This window comes from Electrophorus electricus, chromosome 6 (assembly GCF_013358815.1).
Source record: "Electrophorus electricus isolate fEleEle1 chromosome 6, fEleEle1.pri, whole genome shotgun sequence".
Taxonomy (NCBI): domain Eukaryota; kingdom Metazoa; phylum Chordata; class Actinopteri; order Gymnotiformes; family Gymnotidae; genus Electrophorus; species Electrophorus electricus.
In genome coordinates this window covers 7,708,299-7,734,544 of record NC_049540.1, presented here as the reverse complement: position 1 = coordinate 7,734,544, position 26,246 = coordinate 7,708,299, and the positions used below count along the sequence as shown (strand labels likewise).

At 48.3% G+C, this 26,246-nt stretch overlaps 1 protein-coding gene across 2 annotated transcripts in view; it reads left to right on the top strand.

Moving 5' to 3' along the window:
- trabd2a (TraB domain containing 2A) overlaps nucleotides 1–26,246 on the top strand; it is a 41,796-nt gene that overhangs the window by 5,552 nt on the left and 9,998 nt on the right. For both annotated transcript variants that reach the window (XM_027018800.2, XM_027018799.2), the window contains exons 3-4: nucleotides 12,213–12,359; nucleotides 12,511–12,685. In XM_027018800.2, coding sequence (XP_026874601.1) covers nucleotides 12,213–12,359; nucleotides 12,511–12,685 — 322 coding nt within the window. The remainder of the gene's footprint in view (nucleotides 1–12,212; nucleotides 12,360–12,510; nucleotides 12,686–26,246) is intronic.

Sequence of the window (26,246 nt, the reverse complement as noted above, 5' to 3'; positions counted from 1 at the left end):
AGCTTTTTGTTCTTAACTCAGGTAGTAGTTTGTAGGTAGTTTAAATCTCTTTGCCTGATGATGGTACCTACTGTCAGTTATTATGTTTCTGAGGGCTGGAGCTCAGACTCACCCCAGTTCCCTGGGTGGTGGTTAAGCATCCAGCCACTCACTCTGGAGAGCTTGATCAGAGAGGAAGGCACGCCTGATCTCCATAATCAGATTAAATCCTAATGAGGATCATTTCCATCAGGAGTGGAAATAAAGAACCCACTACAGCACCTTGCCATGTGAGAGCATGCGGAATTCCCTCTAGGAACACAGAAATCTCCTGGAAAATTCAGCCTGGTCCTTAAAGTATGTCAAGATCAGATCTGAAGTGTAATGTCAATGTTAAGCATAATGTTAAACAAGCAGCTGGCATAAATGTACCTGAGGATTAGGGAAGAAAAAAGAAACATCATCAGTTAACCATGAGCACAACAGAATCACAGACTCACAGAATCTCTCATGCAGTCGTGGAAATGACAGGTGTTTTCAATGTGACCCCTTTAGGCAAGTACATGGAGGCTGATGTTGGAGAACTGAATGGGAATTCAACTAGGACTATGACAGATATATAAAGTTGCAAGAAGAAGAAAGGAACCTCTACCTTTCTGGATTTATTACAGTTTCAAGCACAGTGGAGCTCTACCTGTCTGGATTTTTGTTTGGGAGATTGTGATCACTGAACACAGAACAACGTTATTGTCATAAGAAGACTTCATCATTTTTCAATTTGAATCTGAATATGCAGCATATATATATTTCTTTCTAATAAAGTTAAGACTTTGGAGTTCTTACAGCAGTAACAAATAGCTAAGCCATTCCTCACACACACAAGATTGTTTAGGCGAGACTTCTCAGAGAGGTCTATGACTGAGATGTCCCGCTCTGGGTCCAGTCTTCTGACTTGCCCTTCCTCACTCTGCACGCGAGCACACATCCACCTTTCTTTCTAGCCAACTGGGATCTCTTTCACACTCTAGTGTCTGGTTACCACACTGCTGTTGACCAAACAGATGGATCTCACATACCTCAAATCCTTTAGGTGGCGTCTCTCCATAACAACGTCAACGGAGCGGTTGAAATACATCCCTCGTATAACCACAACGGAGGCATGAAGGGAAGGGGTCTAGTGAATCCTGAAGAGAGTAGTACCAGACTAAGGGAAGAAGTGGCGCTTCACGACACAGCGCCCCCTAGACCAGGTAGTGGTATAGTGCCTCACTGGAAGGTGGAGAGCAGAGGAACAGCAGGTATATTAAAACTTCGATTATCCATGTCAGATAAGTCTGCAGCCCTCATGTGACATAAGAGATTCAAACTAGCAAATATCCCCGTTGCAAGTCGCTTCATTTTCCTTATAGATTCACATCAGGCATGTGAGTTTGCTTTTCACATTTGTTGACAGACCAAGACGAGTGAAGGTTTATGAGATGTCTCTGTTTCCTCATGTCTGTGAGAGATTAGGGCAGGTTTGGTGTCCCACAATCCCCGCTGTGCCAGTCGTTCTTTCTCCTGTGCTAGGTAAGGCTAGGCAAGTGATATGTATGTGCCTGCATGTTGTGTGTGTCTGTGAGGCTAAGCCAGTGGTGTGTGTGTGTGTGTGTGTGTGTGTGTGTGTGTGTGTGTGTGTGTGTGTGTGTGTGTGTGTGTGTGTGTGGGTGTGTGTGTGTGTGTCTGTGAGGCTAAGCCAGTGGTGTGTGTGTGTGTGTGTGTGTGTGTGTGTGTTTGTGAGGGTAAGCCAGTGGTGTGTATGTCTCTGCATGGGTAAGACAGTGATGTGTGTGTGTCTGTGAGGGTAGGAAAGTTTTGTGTGTGTATGTGTGTGCGTGTGTGTGTGTGTGTGTGTGTGTGTGTGTGTGGGTGGGTGTGTGTGTGTGTGTCTGCGAGGGTAGGCCAGCAACTTGATTCTCAAATAAGCAGCAAACATTCAGAGACAAGAGCAGACTACATGAATCCAGTCCTCAGGCTACTATGACTCAGCTGATCAACATCGAAGCTGAGCAGCCCAGTGAGAGTGTGTAAATGACAAAGCTTTTAAAAAAGTAGTGAGAGGAAGAAAGAAAAAAAAGACTGTTGATTTTGTACTGAATTATATAAATACGAGTCTCAGAGACGTTCACTTTAACTGTTGGACTAAATATAGTCCCTCGGAGCATGATTATATCTGGGTTCCATTTCAATTTACAGAAACACAATTAATCAAGAGGTACAGAATTAAATGTTCAAAGAGAAGTAAAAAGCGCTCTCATCAAAGGGCCTGGTAGAGGCGTGTGGAAGAACCGCTGGCTGAGGACTGGTAGCACCAACCAAGATCAGGCCACTGATACAGGCTGAATAAAGCCAGCAGGATGGAGTGTAGCGAGACTAAACTGCATCGCACAGACCAAATGCAGATGTAATTAGCGATATTTCAAGCTCGTTCCACTTCAAGTGCTTAATATGCATTAGGAAAATAGCCATCTAGCAGTGCTATTTATCCTGGCTTTGGATTCCAGTTTTTCTTTTTCTCCTCAGAGCATTAAATGGAATGTTTCCAGAGTTCCCTGACCCATATTATATAGCAACACTGTTAATGAATTACTGGCAAGAGCTTCATTTTCCATGGCTGTTTGTGTCTGTGTGTGACACAACAGGCTTCGCGCGTGCGGACGGCCGGCTATTTGTTATTACCTTCCCATGGTAACCCTCGTGTAATCCTGCGCTGAGTGCGTGAGCAGATGCGCAGCAGACATAACCATTCCCACCCCCCCAGCTCCTGTTTAGCAGGGTGCCCTCAAAGAATCTGTCCCCCTGACTCCAGAAGCACAGGAAGCTCTACAGACCCTGTCCTGGTTGTCCTTCAGCCAAACGACCGTGGAGGGCTTCATTTGTGATGACCCTCGAAAACAACACTCCCTAGTTAGACACTGTGTGCTGCACTCATCAGCACTTATGGTCTTTATTGTCCTTTCCACTGGCAGACACACACAACCCTTCTAACGTGCTAGTGCATGAGTTCACCGGGAGTGTGAGCTGAATCTAGGCTTTTCTCTCGGTGTACTAGCTGCAAGGGTAGCTTTAATCAGACACTGGAACTTTCTACAACAGGTTCAGAACAAACTTGGTCACTAATTTTGTTCATCAGACGAAATCAGGTTTAAAGCTTAAAATGTGTTGGACTGCCCTTGTCTATATGTTACATGCTTTGTAACAAGGGAAACAGACACATTGAATAATATCACTTTGGGGATCAGAACTTTCCAGCATGACATTTTTTCCATGTTAGGGTCTGTCAGACTCTATACAAACCAACCCTAGATGGCTAACAAGAGCCTCTACCCATGGACTCTGCTCTGTCACCATATGTCTTCGGTATGTGCATGTGTTTAGACTAGAGTGAGAACGCTAGGCTAGGAGTGTAGCCGGTCACACCTTTCCCAGACCGAGCGCGGCTGAGAGGGGCTGGGAGAGGCTTCTCTGGCCTGTGGCCTGATTCTTAATAGCCAACTCACTTAGCATGATTAATAGTATGAGGAGAGAATTACTGGGAAAAGAGAGTGCTGAAGAGAGAGGAAAGGAGAGGGAGAAGGCATGTGTGTGTGTAGTAAAAGGCAGATGGTGGTTTCGCACCTCTTTGCTAGCACTGGAGAGACTTCCTGACACACACGCACGCGCACACACGGTGATGCTGACTGACTGATGTGCGGTCACTCGAAAAAGTGGAGAAATGATCTCTCTCCAGAGGAATATAGTCCCTGTCGCTGTAGAATCTGTTACTAAACTCACTTATGAAATCCACCTGGGGTGGCAGAACAAAGCAGCAGACCAGCAGATGTCCCAACGTTCACGCACTCAGCTCTCCATATTCACATGAGGCAGTTTGCCTGAAATCTTCCACTCTGAATTATCTGCCATTAGGAGTATCTGCTATGACTGTCAGTGTCATGTTGACAGTGTTTACCAGCAATGCACACGTAAGCACTGTATTTTTAAAACCACAATACCTGTGGTTGTAACTGCACATCACAATGAACACAAAATGGCCCAACTTGGCCTCAACGTAATCGCCCAACTTAAATTGAGATCGCACTGCTGTTCAGAATACGTTGCAATTAGATATTTTCCCCCAGAGTGCTGCGCTGCAGTGGGTGCACAGTGAGGTGACGGGTGCATTCCTCCTGTGCAGAGTGGAACCCGCTGATGCGCTCAGACCATCAGCTGCCCTGGGCCACCTGCACAAAGACCTCCTCCCGAGCCCGTGCATGCGTGCACGGAGCGTTTGAAAGACTGCCCCGCCGGACACCCTTTCACACGGCCACTCCCTCCTCTCTCGGTCGCTTTGAACTCTCCCCCCTCCCACTCCAAACACAAGTAAAGGAATCAAACAAGTGTTGTTGGGTTTCTCCTGCTGTAGTTTCTCTAGGTTTCCACTGCCTGGCTCAGCTGCACTCTGGAGCGAGTGTGTGTGTGTGTTCACCCACTCCCTAGCCCCCTGTATTGTTTACTTTTTGTCCTGCCCCAGAGAGAATTCCACACGCCCAGATGAAACGGCAGCATTTTCAGGGTCATTTACACCCAGAGAGTGTTTGTCTTTGGGGATGGGGTGCTTTTGTCTGCCTCTGCACACTGACCTCATAAAAGCTTCACAGACTCACTGACAAGCAGACCACTGTTCTTCCCTCTGCTGAGCCACGTCTCTCCCCCAGTCTCTCCCCAGCCTCTGTCCCAGTCTCTCCTTAGTCCCTCCCTAGTCTCTCTCCAGTCTCTCCCCAGTCTCTCTCCAGTCTCTCCCCAGTCTCTCTCCAGTCTCTGCCCCAGTCTCTCCCCAGTCTCTGCCCCAGTCTCTCTCCAGTCTCTCCCTAGTCTCTCCCTAGTCTCTCTCCAGTCTCTCCCCAGTCTGGCCCTTAGCCTCTTGACCAGTCAGTCTTTCTTTCTGTGTTTTTTCCCCCCACTTTCTCTGCAGCTCCTTCACATTTTCCCTCTGTTGTAAAAATCTGTTTCACTTCAAGTGTATTTTTTAAGCTCATATGAAATATGAAATGTCACCATATGAGCATGTTTGCCAGGAACAGCTAAAAATGACATGGCTAAATCTATTCCCTCCTCTCCTCGTTTATGTGGACTTACACAGCAACTATTTTGAGTGTGTTTCAAGTATTACTAGAATCTAGTGGCCAGTGAAGCTCTGCGCACATCTGTGTGTGCCCCCACACTCAGGCGTGTGTGTGTGTGTGTGTGTGTGTATTTGGCGAGTAGCGTTCGTGGTTCCCTGGGCAGCTGCTTCGGTGATGTCTACATTAGTTTTGCAGTTGGTTGTAAAACCGCGGAGCCCTGAACACTTTCCACTGGGCATGATTCCCAGTGGGGGCAAAAAAAGACATTTCCTGCACCATTGTCCCGATATTCAAGCTACAGGTTTGCTTTTTGTTTTGTTTTTTTCTGTTTCATCAAAGGTGCACATGGCTAAGGCTTAGTCATGAGCAGATGGCTAGAGTTTACCATTTCTGTGACGGTCAAAATGTTTACATAAGTTTAACAATGGCATTGCCAGCAGTTAATCTAGGCTTTACACCAGCTGAAAGTTATTACTTTGATTGCTGAACCTGAAGCTCTTTTTTAAGCATCTGTCTCGAGTGCGTAGGTAATACTCTGGCTAAGAGATGAAGAGGTGCACAGTGTTGGTTGTGTTGAGGCCAACTCGTACTGTAGGCAGGGGCATGTAACAGTGGAGGTCTTGTCAGCAGCTGACAGCCTGCCACCCCCAGAGTCCAGTGGGTCTGGCATACTGCGACGTGATTGGCCGTTGCTTCCCAGTGTGGGATGGGTGAGGCTGTCGGCTACAGTAGGCCAACCAGCCTTTTGTTTTTGATGCTGATTCATCTTGACAGTCTAAATATTTGGTCACAGCCAAGTACTGAGGAAATGTAGAATCATGGACAGACTGGGCGGGGGGGGTGTACGTGGGGGGGCAAACATTATTGTAGCTGAGTGTGTGAGTACGCTTGTGTGTGGACGTAAGGTTAGAACATGTGATGCCTACATTATAGAAACCTGCTGATGTCTGGCTGGTTAAGTGCTACTGTGGGTCCACAGCATGGAGCTCCTACTGCTGTCTGCATGTGTGCTGCCTAAACAGCACTAGAAGCACTTGTCATGTCGGGTGCACTGTGTATATCAACAAAGAGCCATTCGGGCTTTGGCTGAAAGCCAAAGGAAGGTGCTGAAACAGAGAATAAAATATTTTCATTTCTATTTAGTCATTTTGCAAACATGTTTACTCAAAGCAAAAAGAAGCTTTAAACAGTGGCAAGCTTAGAGAAAAAGACCCAGCGAGCCAGCCGTGTTCCAGTGCTCCACAACGGCAGGCGTTTTACCATCAGTGAGCTGCCGGTCTCACTGGTCTCTCTCCAGCTCTGTGACACAGCGCTGGCTCCTCCCGCTGTCTGTTTACTCTCTGTGGCACAGACGATAGGCAGGAGTGCACACGATGCAGGACGGCGCGGATTCCTGCAGGCTCTGGAGAAAGCTGCCCGCTCCAGCCGGCCACACAGAGTCACAGACCCCGGCCTGTTTGGGACACCCGCTCACTGCTGCAATGTTTATTTAACCGTGTCCAGGGACAGATGTTCAGTTGGGTTGCCATAGTGACAGACAAGCCACCACAACCCCCACCCCCCGCTCCGAGTCAGTGAGACCTAACCTGCCTCACCGGTGACGCCGAAACGTTTATTTATCTGTGCATGTGTGTTTACACACACCCTCTCACAGGGTCTACACCGCTACATCAACAAATTAAAAACAAATGAATGTTTAATAGTGTGTGTGTGTGTGTGTGTGTGTGTGTGTGTGTGTGTGTGTGTGTGTGTGTGTGTGTGTGTAAGAGAGTGAGATCGAGAGAGAAAGAGAGAGAGAGAGAGAGAGAAGGCATCAGAACAGGGAAAAACAGAAAAAAAAAAGTACAACTTTTAAACAAATCTAACAGACATTAGCATTAATTATCTACACTTATATATACTTGGAAATATTTCAAAAAGCAAGTAATATGCAGACCATTAACCAGGCTAACAATAATAATTACGCTAATGTGAGAGGGAAACTTATAGCCCCTGGTGAGGACTTCAGCTTGGAACAGGAAAGAACTTTTTTCCCTCAAGAAACACTGCACACCAAAGATGTTCACTTCAAACATAGTCACAGGGTCTATACTAGGTCTTGAAAATGGCCCTGAATGAAGGAAAAAAACACCTTTACCAACCCAGTGTGCTACAGTTAGCAACTGGTAGGCAGTGGTTTAAGGAGTGTTCTGCTGGACTGGTCGACTGGTAAACAGCGACAGAATCGAGTCCTGAGGGACTCTTTTGGACGGCGCTCCCGCTGGTTTTGCGTCTGTCTCCACACCTTTGTCACTTTTGTTACTTGATTTCTGAGAAAATGGCATCAAACACACCTGTTGCAGTGATGCAGTGTGTGTGTGTGTGTGTGTGTGTGTGTGTGTGTGAACACAGTAATCCAGGCTTGGTGCCATCAGTGTTTTTCAATGAAATGCAAAGACCTTCTGCGAGGCAGGGCCCTGCAGAGTGCCTACGGGATCAAAGCACAGAGTAGATCAAGATAAACTCACACACACTTTGGACATCAATGCATGCATGTGTGTGCATGCGTACACCTGGATCCCCAAGACACCCAGTTTCTGTGTGTGTGACTCAGAAGTGAGAGTGCTGGTGAGAGACAGTGTGCACATCCCACTGAGCACACCAAAGAGAACACTCATATATCTGAACCCTCCTTCCTGAGCCAGTACTCCCAAACGGGTATCCGAATATTTCCAAGTATGCGGGAGATAGTGCTCTCCAGAAGATACTTAGGGCACCCACCCAGCTCCTGCAGGATTTCTGGCATATGCCCCATCCTCTTCATCTTCCTCCTTCAATTCCCACTCCGAGGCAGTGTCCTGCTGAATGACGGAGATGGAGTTGTCCAGAGGGCAGTTCCCACAAGTCTCCAGACCTCCTGTCTGCTTGGGTTGGCTCGACATTGTTTGGGCAAAGTGGCCAATCACACATCAGGCTTGGGATGTTCAGCAACACTGTGGATGAACACATTTTATAGGAAAAGAAAATAGTGATATCCCTGCTCAGAGGGACAGACAAAGAGCGACAGACCGCAGGACAACAGCTGGACAGCTGGACTGGCGCTGGAGTCCAGGTAGACAGGTTTGTCTGTGACCACTGACACCTTCACCTTCTAAGCTGATACACTTCAATTATTTTTGCATAGATGTTGCCAAAAGAAAAAAAAAAAAGTGTTTGCCCTTTTCAGAAATTACACAGGCGAGTTCACCCCACAGCCCAGCAGCCATGCTCCAGTCAAGCCTCTCCTGTAATACTCTTCATTCCCTCGTTAATCTTTAACTCATACACAATGCATATAATAAATAACCAAAGGGCAGAGAGAGGGTCTCTCTCGTTCTGTGTGTGTGTGTGTGTGTGTGTGTGTGTGTGTGTGTGTTCGTGTTTGTGGTTCTCTCCTTTCATCCTTTCCTCTACACCACATGGGTCTGGTTTAAATTAACTGTCTTTCATACTCTTCCAGGTTCACTATCAGACCACAGGCCTAGCCTGTCGATGCTTTTAGCAGGAATGAGGAAGGCAGGCAACATCACGCATTGTCGCCATGACTGCCAGACCGCACAGCGGTGCAGCGTGGGATATTCACATGGCCCATCCAGTGCCATTCGCAAAAACTGGGGCCATTCGAACAGGCTAACAATGTTACCGGCTCTGTGTTTTCCTCGGCCTGTTTGCGTTCCTAAGTGCTGCGACAAAAAAGGACTGGTGATGTTGCGAGAAAAAGAAGTCAATGCACTTAAAGAAAGTCCACTAGCACGGGGACACAAAGCTGTCCATCACTACAAACGCTGACAGACAGGGCTAAGGCTAGCTGTGTCTGCGAAGGTACCTGTTGTTAAGGTTTGTGCATTAGAGCTGATCCGAGTTCAGCTTGCCTCATCTGGATAGTAGAGAAATTGAGTGAGATACTGGTCCTGGGTCAGTGTGAAAGGGACTCTGCTACCCTAAACAAATTGCAAGCAGTGAATGTGCTCCATTAAGCTGTGTGGCACTCGAGCCATTTCTGGTTCAGCTAGTCTCTGTATCTAAAAGGGATTGCGGGTCCATTAAAGTGAACTTGTGCTCAGTCTATGCATGAAGTCTTGGGTTTCTTGGATAACATCTATGTCTTTCATTCATGCCTTTGTGCAGAGAGAGAGAGAGAGAGAGCAGTAGAGAGAGAGAGAGAGAGTGGTAGAGAGAGAGAAAGACAGAGAGAGAGAGAGAGAGAGACAGAAATGGAAGCGGTTGGAAGTCTTCATTTGCTCTTGGGAACCTGCCAAGTTCATTGAGTTGCCCGGCTGCTGCAGTCATTATGTGGAACATGTCAGGCTTAAGAGATGAAGAAACCTGCATCACCGTGCTCAACACCAAGTGCACACGCACACTGCGGTGTAGCTCCTGCAAACTACACACCTCAATGACTCAAACACCTCCAGCCCTGCCTGTAACTACCTTCAAACACCTCCAGCCCTGCTTGTAACTACCTTCAAACACCTCCAGCCCCGCCTGTACCTACCTTCAAACACCACCAAAACCGCCTCCATCTCCAAAAACCGCTTGTACTCCTGCGCCACCAAACATCTCTAGCACCTCTTGTGCCTCCAAACACTTCCAAACACATCCTGTATCTCCAAGCACCTCCAAAACAGCCAGTATTTCCAAACACGTCCAGCACCTCCAACACCTCCTCCACCTGCCGTCATGCTCCTTTCACTTCACTCTTCCACTGGAGACCAAAGGCATCAGCAAGTGTGGGTGTTTAGAGTCTGGTGCTTGCTACCTTCCAGTCTCCTTCAGCGCAGTTCTGCCTTGCGTGTTCATACAGACACACAGACACAAATATATTCACAGGACCGCTCTTCTTTTTCTTCATTTCTGTCAGCCTCCAGTCTACCTCCTTCTACGCATCTCTCTCTCTCCCTCTCTCTCAGTCTCTATACCCCCCTCAAACTTAGAATAGTGCTTTATTTCCATTACAAAGAATTATTGACTTTCATAGAGCCAGTGCTCTTTGATATGAGCTAGCTTTGCTGTGGGAGGGGTGTGTGTGTGCGTGTGCGTGAATTCACCTGCTGACCCACGGCTCGGACACAACGGAGGGAATCACAGGCAGAAATGTAATTCGTTAAGCTTCAGCCTCTCGCTCTCTCGCTCTCTCGCTCTCTCCCTCGTGCTGCTCCCAGCCCCTTCTTTCTCTTTCGCTCTCTCAATTCTCTGAGAGCCCCCCCCCCCCCCCCCCAACCCTGGACTATGATTTAAGACGCTGAAAGGGGTTTGAGGGTGGGAAGGTGGGGGTCTGAGAAAACACCCCAAAAAATGGACTCCGCTATGGAGCAGATGGGGAAAGGTTTTTTTTTTTTTTTTTTGTTGTTGTTGATGCAGTGCTGGGGAGGGAGGAGGGGTGGGGTTAGGGTAATTTGAGTGGCATAAAGCCGGCCCCCTTTCAGATGCAGAGCAGGACGCTTTGATGGGCGAGGGATGAAAGTGCAGGGCCAGAAGAGGCCGCAGGGTGGGTGGGGGTTTCTTTGTCCCGAAGGAGGAGGCATCTGCCGGGCACTGCCCTCTTCTCTCCGGACGAGACCCTGAAACAATAGCAGCCAGGACCAGGGAGTGTCATCACAACACATGAAAAGAGTCCTGCCACACGAGCATGTGAGTGTGTGTGTGTGTGTGTGTCTGTGTGTGTGTGACCAAGGGAGTGAATGTTGATGTTGTGCATGTGTGAGAAATGGTGAATATTGGTGAAAGAGTACACAGGAGTGTGTCTGCTTGTGTGAGCGAGAGCAAATTTGTCTTTGTATATGTGAGCAAGGGAGTGTGTACATGTGTGAGTGAGTGTGTGTGTGTGAGTGAGTGTGTGTGTGTGTGAGTGAGTGATTGAGTGAGTGAGTGTGTGTGTGTGTGTGTGTGTGTCTAAGTGGAGAACTCTTGGGTTAAGTCTTAATGCATAGCCTCTCACCAGCTGTATGGCTACACAGACCACTGCACAGGGGGAGGCGGCAGCTTGATAGATTTTTCCCTGTTGAGAAACAAATAAACTTGTTATTTGGGTGAAGGGAGAGTCATTGTAATAGATTGGTCCAAAAGGATCTGAAGAGGGGGATCGGAGTGTGGTGGGGAGAGGGTGTGTGTGTGAGAGAGCGAGAGAGAGAGAGATCAAGGGCTGTGGACACAGGCTGGGCCAGTGGGTAAGCACAGGAGAATTTCATGGTGAGACAAGAGTGAGTTCTGAAACAGAACCAACAAAAAGAGGAGAAGTAGAACTAATTGAAAGAAACGCTGTTCCCTGCCTTTGATCTCGGAGAAGACTCCCTGATGTTAGCACTGTGGGGTTTTAGAGAGAGAGAAAAAGAGAGGGAGGGAGGGAGGGAGGGAGGGTGAGCTTTTGTTCCCCAGCTAAACTTGGAGCCAGAAAAGAAGTGAGAGAAACGAACACTGTTTAGCTCTCGGGTCCGTGTCATTTCTTCTCACAAACATCAAAGCTGGGCTGAAAAGCGCTACTCCTTCGTGAGGCTCGCCACTGCAACCTGAACATTCCACATTTCACCTGCACACTGTGCGGGTGCCGGAGGAGAGATCAGACTGGTCGCTGACCACCATTAGCATGTTTTGTGTGATATTGTATTTATTTGGCATCATATTCCATATCCATTGCATTGCTCCTCATACTCTGTTCTTGCAGGATCTGTAGTGTTGAACCACTAACACCTGTTGAACAGTAACACCTGCTGTAGTGTTGAACACCTTCAACACATGGAGTGTTGAAGACTTAACACCCGTTGTGTTGAACACCAAAACGTTCAACAAGACGATTAACACCTGTTGCTGTATATTCCTCCATAAATCTCCAGATCAAAACCACATACATTTGACATTTTTCTGTAAACAGCCTTCATTCTTTTGCATCATATAAGTCACTGTAGAAGCAACATCTTAATTTGTAAACATGTTTGAATGTGTAACACGAGCACTTTTTTTTTTTTTACACAAATCAAGTACTTTGGAACAAACAGATAGCTAAGCTTGGCAGAAGCCCTTTCAACATGAGTGTGCCCACGACCCCTCACCCATCAGCCTCCTGTTGTGGGCTTGCAGGTGATTTTCGCCCTGAACCAGACGCTGCTACAGCAGGAGAGTCTTCGTGCAGGGAGCATGCAGGTCCCCTACACTACCGAAGACCTGATCAAACACTACAACTGTGGGGACCTCAACTCCATCATCTTCAACCATGACACCTCACAGGTACACACACACACACACACACACGGACACGCTTGCGCACACACTACCACCAGCAGGGTGAGAACGTGTTAAACCAGGATTCAGTGGAATTCAGCACTCTGTTCCTTCATTGACCCATCATTTGCTCCTCGCGTCACCATTTTCTTCCCAGGTTCCAAACTTCAACAATGTGACGCTGCGTCCCAGCGAGCAGGCCACGGCACAGGAGATCGACAGCTACTTCCGTCAGGAGCTCATATACAAGCGCAACGAGCGCATGGGCATGCGCGTGAAGCTCCTGCTGGAAGAGTATCCAGACAAGAGCTTCTTCTTCGCCTTCGGAGCTGGTCAGTATCTCTCCCTCCACCCCCCACTCTGAGAGTGAGGCTCTCCAGCCTCTCTCTGGCCACGCCCTAGCACCAGTGTGATCATCGCTTCTGTCTGACGCATACGCCATAGACCTGTCATTTAGGCCTTGCTTGTATATTAGTACAGTTAAATGAAAATGGCTAATAATAAGATATGGTTAGTTTTCTTTTGTTAAGTGCAACCTGTGTTTGGAACGTCCTCGTGTGACTGGCCTTTACCCAGTAAGTCCTCTCCACATCGTCTGCGGTTCAACTTGAGGTCACCTGCAGGTCGTAAGCAGGAAAAATGTTTTTAATCTTTCTGATATGAGAGAGGAGAGGGCTTAGCGTTCAGCCGTTTAGGCGTAGACCAAGTGTCTCAGTGGTCAGAATGGAAACCAGGCCACCATCACCCTTCCGTTTACTGCTGCAGTGGCGACTTCTTTTAATGCCAGACTGGAAGCCTTGGGGATTACGAGAGCCAGACATCCGTAACCTTTGCAGAGGTCACATGAGCAGTGTGGAGGAGGGGCTGCTGATACAGTATCCACCCCCCCCCCCCCCCCCCCCCCCAACCCCGGTAACGCAGCTGTTCACGTCTGCAGCAGAGTCAGGAACAGACAGCCACATGCTTTTAAAATGTCAGTGAGCTTCTCTCAGATGTTCGACTACAGCTGTCCACGTGGAGTGGACTTTGGACTTTGGACTCCAACCATTAATGATGGTGTGTCGTGTCTCACGCTTGGATTCACACAGTCAGTGAAACACACTCTCATCCCGTCAGTACAACACAGGAGCAGAAGTGTCACCTTGATATATGCCAAGGGAGCACGTCACTGGAGCTTCTTTTGGGATGGTGTATTGTGTAATGAACTCAGGCACTAGCCTCTCTGCCCAATCCAACAGCATTCACCAACACCCCCACCCAAACACTAAGCACAATGCTTCAGTCTTCTTAAAGACAAGGCACTGCTAAGCTTAAATTAGCAGTCAGTAGTGACATGTACCAACCCAGCAGGGGTGCAGTGGGACAGGAACTGGATCATGGAGCCAGAATGTTCTGATCCAGTGCCATAGATCCCTTATGGGTTTTTCCCATTCCACAGTGCAGGCATACAGACACCCCGACCGTGCGCCCAAGAAACATCCATTTATCTCTACAAAAACAAAAAGACATTAAGATAAGGAAACTCCCCTACGAGACAGGCCATGCTCACCAATGCCGGGAGTAAGACAATGCGAAATGCTCGGGTGACGATGTTAGCAATTAGAATTCTACCTTGCCTAAGCACCCTTTGCTGGGTTAGATATCCCTGATTAGGGAAGGAATCTGGAAGGAATCTGACCGAGGGTCTAGGATGTCACCCTCCAAAGCTGTGTACATAAACAAAGGCTGACCAAACGTTTGGCTCGTCTACACTAATTTCATCAGACAAGACTTGTTGTTTGCACCTCTTCACCGAAGTGATGAGGACTCATTGACTTCTTGAGTTGGCTAGATAAGGAGACTGCCATCCGCAAATGTGATTGTTTATTGATTTGGCTGAAGGTAGAAGATATTTCTATTGTGACTTCGGGTTGGAATTTACATCCTGTGTAGGTCTATAGGCAGGATCTGACAATCCTGAACCAGGACCGGTGGTTCTGCACCCCATTCACATACACAGTTACAAATGTAAATGATCCCTTATTTTATGAATGAATTGGTTGGTGTAATGGTGAACTACTTCCCAGTTTGGCCGTGAGATGCGTGTCAATGTGTTAATGAAATCTGAAGTGATAATTATTGTCCAGAGGCTACCTCATATCTACCAAGGTGTAAGACACAAGACGGTGACTGGTGGTGTAAAAAGGGTTGGTGCTGTTGAGCAGAGGAATGCATGACCTGCGTGTGACTCCCTTCGCTATCAGACGGCACCATTAGGGCCCTTTCATCCAGATATCCTCATGTGGTTTGTCAACAGGCAGATAATTGAACAAGCAGCTAGTTAATAAGCAACAAGTGTCCACTACAGTCCCTTCACCTTAGAGTGTATGCAGAGAAGTGTGCAGCCTTCTGGACCGAGAGAGCCATGGTGAGAGCGAGGGACAGAGAGAGGGACCGAGCGTGTGTCGCAATTAACTTCTAGAAAATGGAATATGGACATGCTGAGGTCTGTTGATGGCGATTAACAGCACGTATGATCTGAGAAACTCCCCCACTCAACAGTCGAGGAGTTTGCGCATATCCAGTCCTACCCACCCCCCTTCTGGATCCTTCCACAACATTTGTACCGGTACAGAGGCATTTGTGTGTGTCAGATGTGGCAGTAGCAGCCAAGCTTCACAGTCTGGTGAGTCCGGCGGCTCCAGGAAGTGTGTGAGTGAAAGCAGAGACAGGGCTAATAGGCCTGTCCCTGCCCACTGCCCTGCACGCCTAACAAGGGCTGGGTTTCATGGCCTGCTCCTGTGGGGATTTCTTTACAAGACTCTGCGACCAGAGAGGTGAGGGAAATTGATCCCCTCTCCCCCACGTTTGCCCTGGAGCCCCGCATCCCCATCCAGACCATCTCTATGCTCCCCTCTCTTTCTCCTCCGTCGCCTGCCCTGTGTGTCTGATATGTGGGGCCCAGAGTTTGATTTGCCCCTTGAGGGCTGGAAACTGAGAGACAGCGCTAGAGCCACAATGGTGGTCCTTATGGGTTTTACCCTACCAGGCCTCATACCAGCGGGAGAAAAAGGCAGACCAGGCCGAGCTTCACCTCTGCTGTTTCGCACATCGCAGCTGGAACGATTAGAGCGTGGAGCCTCGAACCAAAGGCCCACAGAAGCTTCTTCACTTTCAGATGGATACACCCAGGCTTCTCTTGGTCTCTGTCCACACTGCTGAGCATGTAGCCCTCAAAGACATCAGTCATTGTGAAAGACATATTTAGAGAGAGAACGAGGGAGGAGAGGAGGAGCCTCCAGCATGTTTACACCAGCATAAATAATCTAAACTGTGGTTCTGCGAAATAAGGCACTATGCTACTTGGAACTGTCTGGTGTAGAGAGGAATTCCTGTCATGGTGTTATCTGAAGTTATTGGAAGCCAAAACCAGTATGGTCATTTTCTTTGTCTCACTCTTACTCTGTCTCCCTGTGACTTGCAAACACACACACACACAAACACACACACACACACACACACACACACATACACACACACACACACACACACAAACACACACGCACGCACACACCCAGCAGCCAGTTGCACTTCACGGTCAGCTGGTCACGGCCCCATTTAATCTGACCAAGCGGATCTCCTGGATCTGCAGGTAAGTGGGCGTGACTAATAAATCTGGAGTGTTGCATTTCCTACCCAACCTTTGCCTGGAGGTGACTGAGCTGCTCTGCCACTCCCTATGCACACAGATACAACAGATCCGTTTACATGAGCGGTGGAAATCCTGGACTTTGAACCACCCGGTAGTTAACTGAGCAGTTAGTGGAAGCTGTGGACAACTTTGTCTTTCAGTGTAGGGTGCGAGGGAACGCGAGGGAACTCGAGGGAGGGAATGTGCAGGATTGTTATCTTGACACTTCAGGTTTAGCAAAATGGGCATCAGTCCTGCTCCTCGAGACCTACCCTATCATTATAGTTTACTCCAACTCACAGTGGGCACACATTAGCAGTTAAGAGGTCTTCTGCTAACTCCCTTTAGCTAGATCAGGTGTGACAGATCTCGAACTCTGCGTGAAGCTCTCTGCTACTTCTGGTACCGAGTGGCACCAGTGTTGGGAAAAGTAAAATTACTCATAACTATTTTTTCCCTTGTAAAAACCAGGTGCACCAGTGTAATTATAGCAATAGTTTATACGTAGTGTTGCGGTTATTTTATTTTACTTTAGTCTTTTAAAGTTCCTTTGCTTGCGTTTCTGTTTTTAAAGTGGCTGGTGTTACCTCATACTTCAGATGTGTTTTATTAGATAATAATGATGGGTCCCTTTTGAAATGCAGATCGGTTAGCTGATCGCTTACATCGGTCTAAAGGTTGCTGCGTGGCGCACATTTTCTTAAGTTACAATACTTTCATTCATATCTTTCCAATGTCGAGCTCTTTGCCACTAAAACTATTTTAGCCATTTTAATACACGCGCTACTTGATAGCTAAGAAATGGTTGATGGTGAGGAACATGTGCAAACGTTTAATGCTGCAGTCTGCATCACGTGAAGTCAGCGCAGGTACCCGCGCAGACACCTACGTCCATCTGAACTCTTTCAATAACACGATCTGTTTACGTCTTACAGAATCCGAGCCATTCTTGGTGCTCGCCACACTGCATAGCCGCTCGGCTGTTCATCCTGCTGCGAACTCCCCAGTCGAAAACCACAGAGAAGTGGTTGCGGTCGAGCAACTGAGGCCGAGATCGATAGCCTCGGTGTTTACGTTTGGAAGTTTCATTCTTTTCGCGCAGTTAAACTCCCTTTGATACCGAGACCTGGAGGACGCATCGGCTAGCGCGGGCAGGGGTGTTGTCGGAAATGTCCTGCGTATTGTAAAAGGGACTCGGGATGTCCACGGGTGGGTTATGTAACCGTGGAAACGGGACTGCCGACTCGTGCAGGCAGGCTGGGTCTGTGGGCCAGCTGAGCGCTTCTAAGAGTGTTAATTAGCTAGGGGCCGAGATGAACTCTGCGATTACTGGCCAAAACGCCAGGTTAAAAGAATGAGAACAAAAACTATTTTGCCACCCTTCGACCTCATAAAAGATGTTTTACAACTGTTTTGCCCAGGCCTGTCACATAAATCTGGTACAGATGTCAAAACAACTGTTTTACATGAACACGCAGGCACATGCACACACACAAAATCATTCACATACATAAACTAGCTTCACGTTCAGACCCTTCGGTCGCAGGAGTTAAAAGCAGAGGGGTCCAGAGCGCACCGTGCTGCTCTTTACGAGCGGAGCTGTTCCGTGTTGCAATGATTTACCGCCGTGCGAATGACTGTGAAACCGTTTACGAGAGTGCCAGGCGAAGAGCCTGACCACACGCCCGCTGCTCACGAGTCCCCAAATCAGCCACGTGAGGTGCCGTCCACATTCAGTTTAATTTAGCTGGACATTCTTAGTCATGTTTTACGAGCCTGGGATCAGTGGTACTGGACCACGCTGTCAGATGGAACTGTAGCTGTTGTACTTCTTCACCCAGTTGTGCTATTTATAAAGTCAGAATTAAAATGCACCCGATGGAGGCACGGTTCAGCGTCAAAGGGGAAGAATTTCCCAGCAACCCATGCATATTACTCACGGAGATATTGACATTTGAACGAGTTTACAGTTAATTCCATCTAGTACTTGTGCAGAGTGTGCAAACACTCCCAGTGAAACACGCAGCACGGGAACACCCGCACACCCCTGTGCTAACCGGAACGGGGTCGAACCCAACTCGGCTTTGCACTTTGACCCCTGACGCCTCCCGTAACCCCGGCTGCACGCACCTGGAACGAGACTTTATATTTTCGCCTCCAGCCAACCTCCATTCTGCACAGGAACAGTCAAGCCCCTGTGAAAGAGGGGGTGAGAGGACAAGCATATGTAGTTATTAGGAAGGAGACATCACGCCAGCGCACTGCAGGCAGAGGAGGTGAGAGAGGAGAAGCTGAGCGAGAACACGTCCCCGGTGGCGTGTGCCTCCGAGCTCCCGGAGCCGTTTACAGCCTGCCTGGGCTTCCCCATCTTCTTCACACTTTTCTTCCTCCTTCAGCCCTTGCTTCCGTACAGGGCTTCACTTTAGATAAACTGCTGAGATGCAGCAGCCCCTGAAACACACCGTGTTCAGACACGCAGATGAGCCGCAGGACAAGGCGGCGCACTACCACCCCGTGGGAAGTGACGGGACGGCGGGAGAGGGGGAAGCACCAGCTCCTAATGAGGAAAGAGATGACGTGGGAGCAGATCGCTGGTCGCCGGAGCCACCCTCTTCAAGGGTTCTGTTGTTTATAGGATGGCTGGGAAGCTGGTTCATACCTCACGTCTAGCAGCGCATACCGGGATGTAGCGTGGGTGGGCAGGAAGGGCGACCATTCAGCCGATTTATTTCATGAAACGGGTCCATTCTTATATCCAAATGTATACACACACACACACACACACACACACGTCCACACTCTGTGTGTGTGTGTGTGTGTGTGTGTGTGTGTGTGTGTGCTGAGTCTGCACCTGGTTCTCCTCGAGACAAAGACATGTCTCATGACCCCTTGCACCAAAGAAGACAACCATGCACTAACTTTCTCTCTTGCACGCACACACACACACACATACACACACACACACACACACACGCATAATGGAAAACTGCAGCCAGTTTCTTGAGCGTATGTGAAACAGGCATCACTGTCCATCAGCATTAGTGTCTTCACTAGTGGCATCACCTGTCTCAGCACACTGCCTCCCGCTCAGGGCTGCGTCCTGGCTGAGGCTGACGCCCAGCGCTCGATGCAGTGGTGTGTTTGCACTTCTCCGCTCCCTCCTTCACTTTTAATACCACTGCAGCCCTCACGCTGGGTACCAAAATTCACCCTTCATTCTGCTTGGGTTGGCATTGGCAAGAGATGCTGTGCTTGTGTGTGTGTGTGTGTGTGTGTGTGTGTGTGTGTGTGTCTGCGTGGGCGTGTGTGTGCATATGTTCAGCAATCCCTCAAAGACCCAGCCTGTGGCACCACAAACTCAGGCCGTTGGTTTATTTCAGTGAGTCTTTCACACTTAAATAAACCAGTAAATCTGCACTTTGGCAGCTACACATGTATACTCACACACTCCCACACAAACACACTCCCACACAAACACACATACACCTGCATGAAGGAGCAGAGGCATTAAATCTTGTATGAGCAGTAGGCTGAGGAAGAGCCTGCAACGCTGCCAAGATGAACTGAAACCATTGATGTTAATGACGTTAACGCTAAAGACGCAACAAGCTTGTACCCACAGTGCCATGTTAGTCTGCCCAATAACTGATAACAGTGTTAGTTACCATGTTAAATTTGTTTTATAAATTAGCACAAATACAAGAAGTGCATCCATAATCTAGGGACAATATAGCCATAATGTGTTCTAATTAACCCAGTATCTGTGGGTTATTTTGGCCACATCCCTTACAAAAGATCAATTTGTGCTGAAAGGCTGTGCAGAATGCCAGTCTCCTATTAGAATCTATTTAACAATATACTGGCATTGGACATACTGGTAGGTTGGCCACTTCTGGTGGTGATAGCTTTCACTAGAGAGTTTACTACTGCATCAGCTATCCAGTTCTGTATTAGAGATCAGTGACTCAAACCCATCAGGCCCCGAGACCTACACTGGCACACACTGGGTCTGTCCTGTTAACAGGAATGACATAATCTTAGCTAAATGTTCTGCTCTCAGTGGAAACACAGTGATATGATTCCTCTTGAACGGCCTGGCCACTGTTGGGAGGCTTTGCGGGGACTCTGGGTGGACTCCGGGTGGACTCCTGTCCAAAATCTTGAGTGTGCCAAGCCCTCTTATCCTCGCCCATCATATCACATTCAGGCATCACAGCACCTGCGATTCCCTCCTTCCTGCTTGGGATGTTCTACGCCCACGTGTCCATGTCCGTGGGGTTCTAGAGCGCTTTCATCCCTCTCCAACCCCTTTTCTCCTTTTCCAACTGCTTGTGAAATGCAGGAGATCGACAGATCAGTGGGATGAAAAGGTGGTCCATTACTACCCGTCACAGCTTCTGATAACATTAGGAAACGTTCGTTTGGTCTTGCGTGTTTTTTCTGCAATGGATTCTTTGCAGTGAGGCTTTCGCATGAACGAGCGCTTTTCTGTACTGCCCTCTGGTTTTGCTTTGGGATTCTGGAACTTTCTGCCTTTCACTGGGATTCAGGCGTGGCCTGGGCTCTTCAGACCAGCCTCTTTATTGGCCAGTGAGGAATGCACCTCTGGTTAGTGTTGGCGTTGTGTCGAGATGCTATCTGTGTCTCCCTCTCTGTCTCGCATCGTTGAAGAAAACCAGATCTAGCATGTTTCCAGGTATATGGACAATGGACTGCCATGGGAATGCGGTCCTTTTTTCTTTTTTTAACAAAATTTGCATCAAACCTCCAACACTGATGTTTTGAGGTCAGTCAACTGATAATATCTTGGACTTATTTATGGTTTCATAAAAAAAGCATTTATAAATTGTTAGCATGAATTATTTCTGTGGTTGTGCACCATACTCCGGCTTGTTGGAATTGTTCGACTTACCTTTTTGAGACATTAGCAGCCATGGCACCTCAGACCAGGCAGCAGTTTGTTAGCTTAGTAGCAGTCCTTCATGTTTCGGTTAGTAATACACACATCCTCCTCCGAGGAGTGTACAGTAGAATGCTAAAGCAACACTGAGCAGATTTCAGTTGGCCCTTTCGTGGCTTCAGCCCTTTGCTGGACTCTATATAGAGGCCACCTCCGGCATCTTAATAAGTCAGGAGCAAAAGAAAAAAACATTTAACACCAAGCTTCGAAGCTCCAACAACAACAAGCCATTTGGAACAGTTAAGATCACCAGAAAAGCCCCTGGGTGGATCTTAGGGAGCCTTTAGTGTCACGTGTTTCCCACTGTTGACTTAGTACAGCTTTTAGCACACTGTAAGAGTGTGATAGGATGCAAAAGCATGTTCCATAATAATTAATTAGTTCCAGGCACTTGTTAGCTTTATTAGGCTATTCGGTTTGAACGGCTTGCTTTTAAGTGATTGCTCAGAAAGTGACCTCAGTCTATCTCTGTGTGTGATTGTGTTGTTCTACAATTACACTGGCCCATGAAAACACAACTCGCTAGTGAATTAATATTTTGTCTAGTTCTGCTGGACCTCAGAAACTGTGCTTTGCGATATCCTTTGCGCTCTCAAGTTTCCTCCTTGTTTAATTGCACACAGGATATGAGACATAGTGCATAAAACCAGTTTCACCAGCTTCAGCAATGTTCTTCCACAATGACTTGGTCTTCTACCACAAGCCTTTAACTTTTTTGGGCAGTAATATGAAACCCTTGACATACAAGCACTTAGGCCAGTTAGAAAGCTATAAATTTAGACTGAGCAGACCCACTTGTCTGAGGTCTAATAATCAGTGCCTATCCTGCAGACACCAAGGTTGTCATTTTGATCTAGTGGCCGGTTACTTCTGGCTACAGTATCCCATTAGCTAAGCTAATCATTGACACAGGGGCCTCCAGCCTGTCGTTACCCTGATCCAGGGTCAGTTAAGGGTTAGACCAGGAGCCAGCCAGTCCAAACTGCTAAGTATTAAAGTTTTCAGACAGGACAAGGATCACAACTATACAAACTTTCAGGGTAATTCCTGCATTTATTTGAGATGAATCTAATATTAGTTCAGGAATATATTTTTTCTCTTTCTTGCTGCATGGCTGCACTGGAAAATAAGAGTGTGGAGGTAATTTATGTTATTAATCTCAGGAGAAAAGTATATAATCACACTGTCAGGTTGGGTGGTCACTGGAGGTGTTTCTGAGCTTGTGCTCCTGCATGTCACATCTATTCCCTTGCTTCCTGTGGGCTTTCATTTATTATCAGACAATTCCAGAATGCCTTTATCATCCATCCAAAAGGGGACAATAGCAAGAAGGGTTTGGTTTGCTGCTAATCTATCTGTAATCTGCCCATAATCTGCCCACAGGCACGAGTCTAAGGACACATAACACGGCGCATGTGTTAGGTTCCATGGTTCCTTCTCTCTGGGTTGGAAGCCAGTGGGTAAAGCAGGCCCACACACTGACTCAGTGTCACATACCCAAAGAGCATTTCCAGTATGCAGAACCAGTGTAACGCGAGCGAAAGCAGCCCAACCCACGGCGCTCTCACCACTAGCGTGCGGCGGGCGCTCGTCGCGATCTTCTTGCTGTTGCCGTCTGACTGAAGAGTGGCTTTCCCCAAACACCCCTCCTCACTGCCCTTCAGAGGACCCCTGCGAGGAGTTCCATACTCTCAGGGACATGGGAAAGTCTTGAAGCTTGGTGTTGTGCAAGTAAAATGGAGAAGAGAACAGCTTTCGGAGCTCGTATGATGGAGACGTTCTTTCTCTTTTACATTCTTGTCAGGTTTATAAGAGGCAGGTGATATATGGTTGTATACACTACAGAAGTGGGAGCAGTAGGAAGAGGCTGTAAAGCTGACTAAAGTGAATCATCGGTGTGTGTGCGTGTGTGTGTGTGTGTGGGGGGGGGGGGGGGGGTATGTAATCTGCACCTCTTTGTATCCTTCCCTGCCTTGTGTTGGGTTCTGCAGCACAAGGGTTCTGTGGGAAGGTGTTTTGGTCTGGCTCTCATCCTCTAGTTGTCAAACACACACACACACACACACACACACACACACACACACACACACAGACACATACGCACACACATGCACATTCGCATACACTCTGAGCTAGTGGATGGAGTGGGCCTATCAACCTTCTTCCTAGTGAGCATCATCCCCACCTAACACACACACACACACACACACACACACACACACACACACACACACACAGAGCAGGAGAGGCAGGCACTGTGTCACGTTCAGTGTTCAGTGTGTTTACACAGTTGTCAGTGACTCTTGATGCGTGGGGGAGCCCTTTTGCTCATCAGTTCTCCTCTTGTGCACCACAGACCCTCCACAGCAGAACTGTGTGGAGAGCTGCAGCCTGCTTGTCCATGCGAGACCTTCTCCTCAGCTCCTCCTTTACCGTCCCATAGGTAACCACAGCCTCCCCCTTCCTCCCCTCGTCCCTCTGCCTTTCTCTGCGGCTGTCAGGGAGCCAGGCCTGCGAGGGAGATGTATACACAAACGGCTTCTCTGGCCCGTATGCCCGAAAGAGGCACGCTGCCACCACTGCCTCCCTGTTATTTACTTAGCAGCCACCACTCACAAGCCCTAATATACATATCACACCGCATGGACAAGAACCTGGATTTAAGACTTGCGCTTGCTCTAATAATTGGAATGGAGACTGAAGGACTGTTTTCTGGGCTGATTGTGTGTGTGTGTGTGTGTGTGTGTGTGTGTGTGTGTGTGTGTGTGTGTGTGAGGGAGAGTGATAGTGACAGAAAGATTGAGGTGTTGTGAAGCTGAGCCAACTGAGGGGCTGAATGGTACTCAGTAAGTGAACAGGCAGCAGACACCAGGCCTGCCCACAGAGATGTCTCCACTAAAAGCCAGCACACAGAGGAAGTTTTGAATAAAAGCTTTTAGCTGGCCAGCAGTTCCTTATCTCCAGCATCTAGCTCGTATGCAGGCCAGCTGGGGGGCGGGAGAGAGAGAGAGTTGGTTTGACCGGGCTGCATGGTCTAACAGCGCACTCTCCGACTAGGCTACCTTTGGCATTCACTCAACACCCCAGTTACAGCAGCCGGTCACAGATCAATACTGCCTTTCAGGCTGGGCCGCACCGCACAGCTTCGGCCTCTGAGAGCTGAACGGCGCTGTGTGGCAGGCCGCGAGCTGCACGCTCAGGGAGACGCGCTGTTTATCTGCTGGAGTTGAGTTCACAGCTCGGGTCAGTGCTGCGCTCTGTTAGCACACTCTTTGTTTGGGGGAGGGGCCGTGTGCCAGAGCACAGGCTGCTTCCATGCGCGGGGTTATGAGGCACTTCATGGTTTGCTAGCAGCCTACTAGAGAGGTATTATCGGGGTAGTGCAGTACTGGCGAGGTAGTACCGGGCAGGAGGGCTTAGGACAATTCTAAGGGCCTGTGACAGGCAGTAACCCCAAAACAATTTTACATTATTAGGAAGTGGGGCCATATAATGTCCTTTTACAAGGCTCAGAATCCTTTGTGGCGCCCCTACACACACACACACACACACACACACACACACACGTGCACTCACATACTCCTCTCACAGATAAGCTGTGTGTGTATTGTAGACTCCTATGAAGCTGCAGCTACTATCTGTCTCTCCTACAAACACACACACACACACACAAACACACACACACACACACACACACACCCCATTTCAGCAGTCATGTCTATGGCAACCAGGCTGGAGAGAGCCTTTCTTTATTGCAATAAAATATGTAATGAAACTGCTCTTAAGGACTGGTTCCACATCGTACTGGACACACTGGACTAAATTACTTTGTGTACTCCTAGGCACCAATATTCCTGCCCGCTTTCTGTAATTAAACCCTCAGAAACTGACTTTAGCCCTCTAAGAAAACATCTCCCCCATTCGCCTATCAGATGGCTCCACTGCGGCCCTGGGTGTGGTGTTACTGTGGCTGGTTTGGCTGCTGCAGGAGCGTCTGGCCCTGACCCAGAGCACTCTGCTCGGACCGAACTCGACAGAGCGGCAGATCCCCGGGGCAGAGATGTATAGAAGCTACAAGTGTACTGACAGTAATATCCAGTTCAGTTTATCATACAACCAGAAAATGTTTTACGACCCTAAATGACGCTGGGTTTGTAAACACAGCTGATGGCTGTGTGATTATAGTTCAGAGCAGAAGGTGACTTTTTTTTACAGCTGATATGAGTCCACTGTTACACAAACTGCAGAACTGGCCTCAGGTCAGTTCTGCAAACATAATCAGAGTGCATCCTATCACGAAAGCAAGGTGGGAGGTTATAAATGTTTCACATTCAAAACGGACTAAATGTTTGCAACCCACACTAATCGTTGTCTACTCCGCTCTTTTCTGCTGGCTGCAATGTGTGGACGGGAACGTGTTCACACATTTAAGAGCATAATGGAAACTGGAGAACCCTCTTCACCACAGCATGCTCACGCACTTCTGTCGCCCCCTACAGGCAATGTTTGGGTTGGCATGCACCCCCTTTCCTGGGTTCCAGAGCCCCTCCATGTTAATAGTGGAAAAGCAAATGTTGGAATTCATGACCTCACACCATTCACTGAGAGCAGATGGGCTCTCGGGGCCAGACCCCTGCCTGCAGGACTGCTCTCCAGTGGGAACACAACAAGCAGGATGATTACAAACTTACATCACTTTGACACTGATGGGGCTGTCCAGGATTCCCTTTACTGAACTGAAAATTCTCCTTTTATAGTGACGTGCAGTCAATCCAACTACAGCTGTGCCACAAATCCTAATGTTAACTGCTATAAAAGAGTCGACTGAGGTGTTGTTTTTGTGAGAGGGCCTCCACCATCAACCTTCGAATCCTGTTTTACAAACCTGTCAGAAGGGGAACAGAGCAGAGAGGGGAGAGGAGAGGAGAGGAGAGGAGAGGAGAGGAGAGGGGAGGAGAGAGGGAGGAGAGAAGGAGCAGAGGGGAGGAGAGAAGGGAGATGAGAGAGGAGAGGGGAGGAACGAAGGCGCAGAGAGGGGAGGAGAGAGGAGAGGAGGGGGAGGAGAGAGGGCAGAGGAGAGGAGAGAAGGAGCAGAGGGGGAGGAGAGGAGAGGAGAGAGGGGAGTGTGGAGGAGAGAGGAGAGGGGAGGAGAGGAGAGGGGAGGAGAGAAGAGGAGAGGAGAGGAGAGGGGAGGAGAAGAGCAACAGAGAGGGGAGGAGAGAGGGGAGAGGGGAGGAGAGGAGAGAAGGAGCAGAGAGGGGAG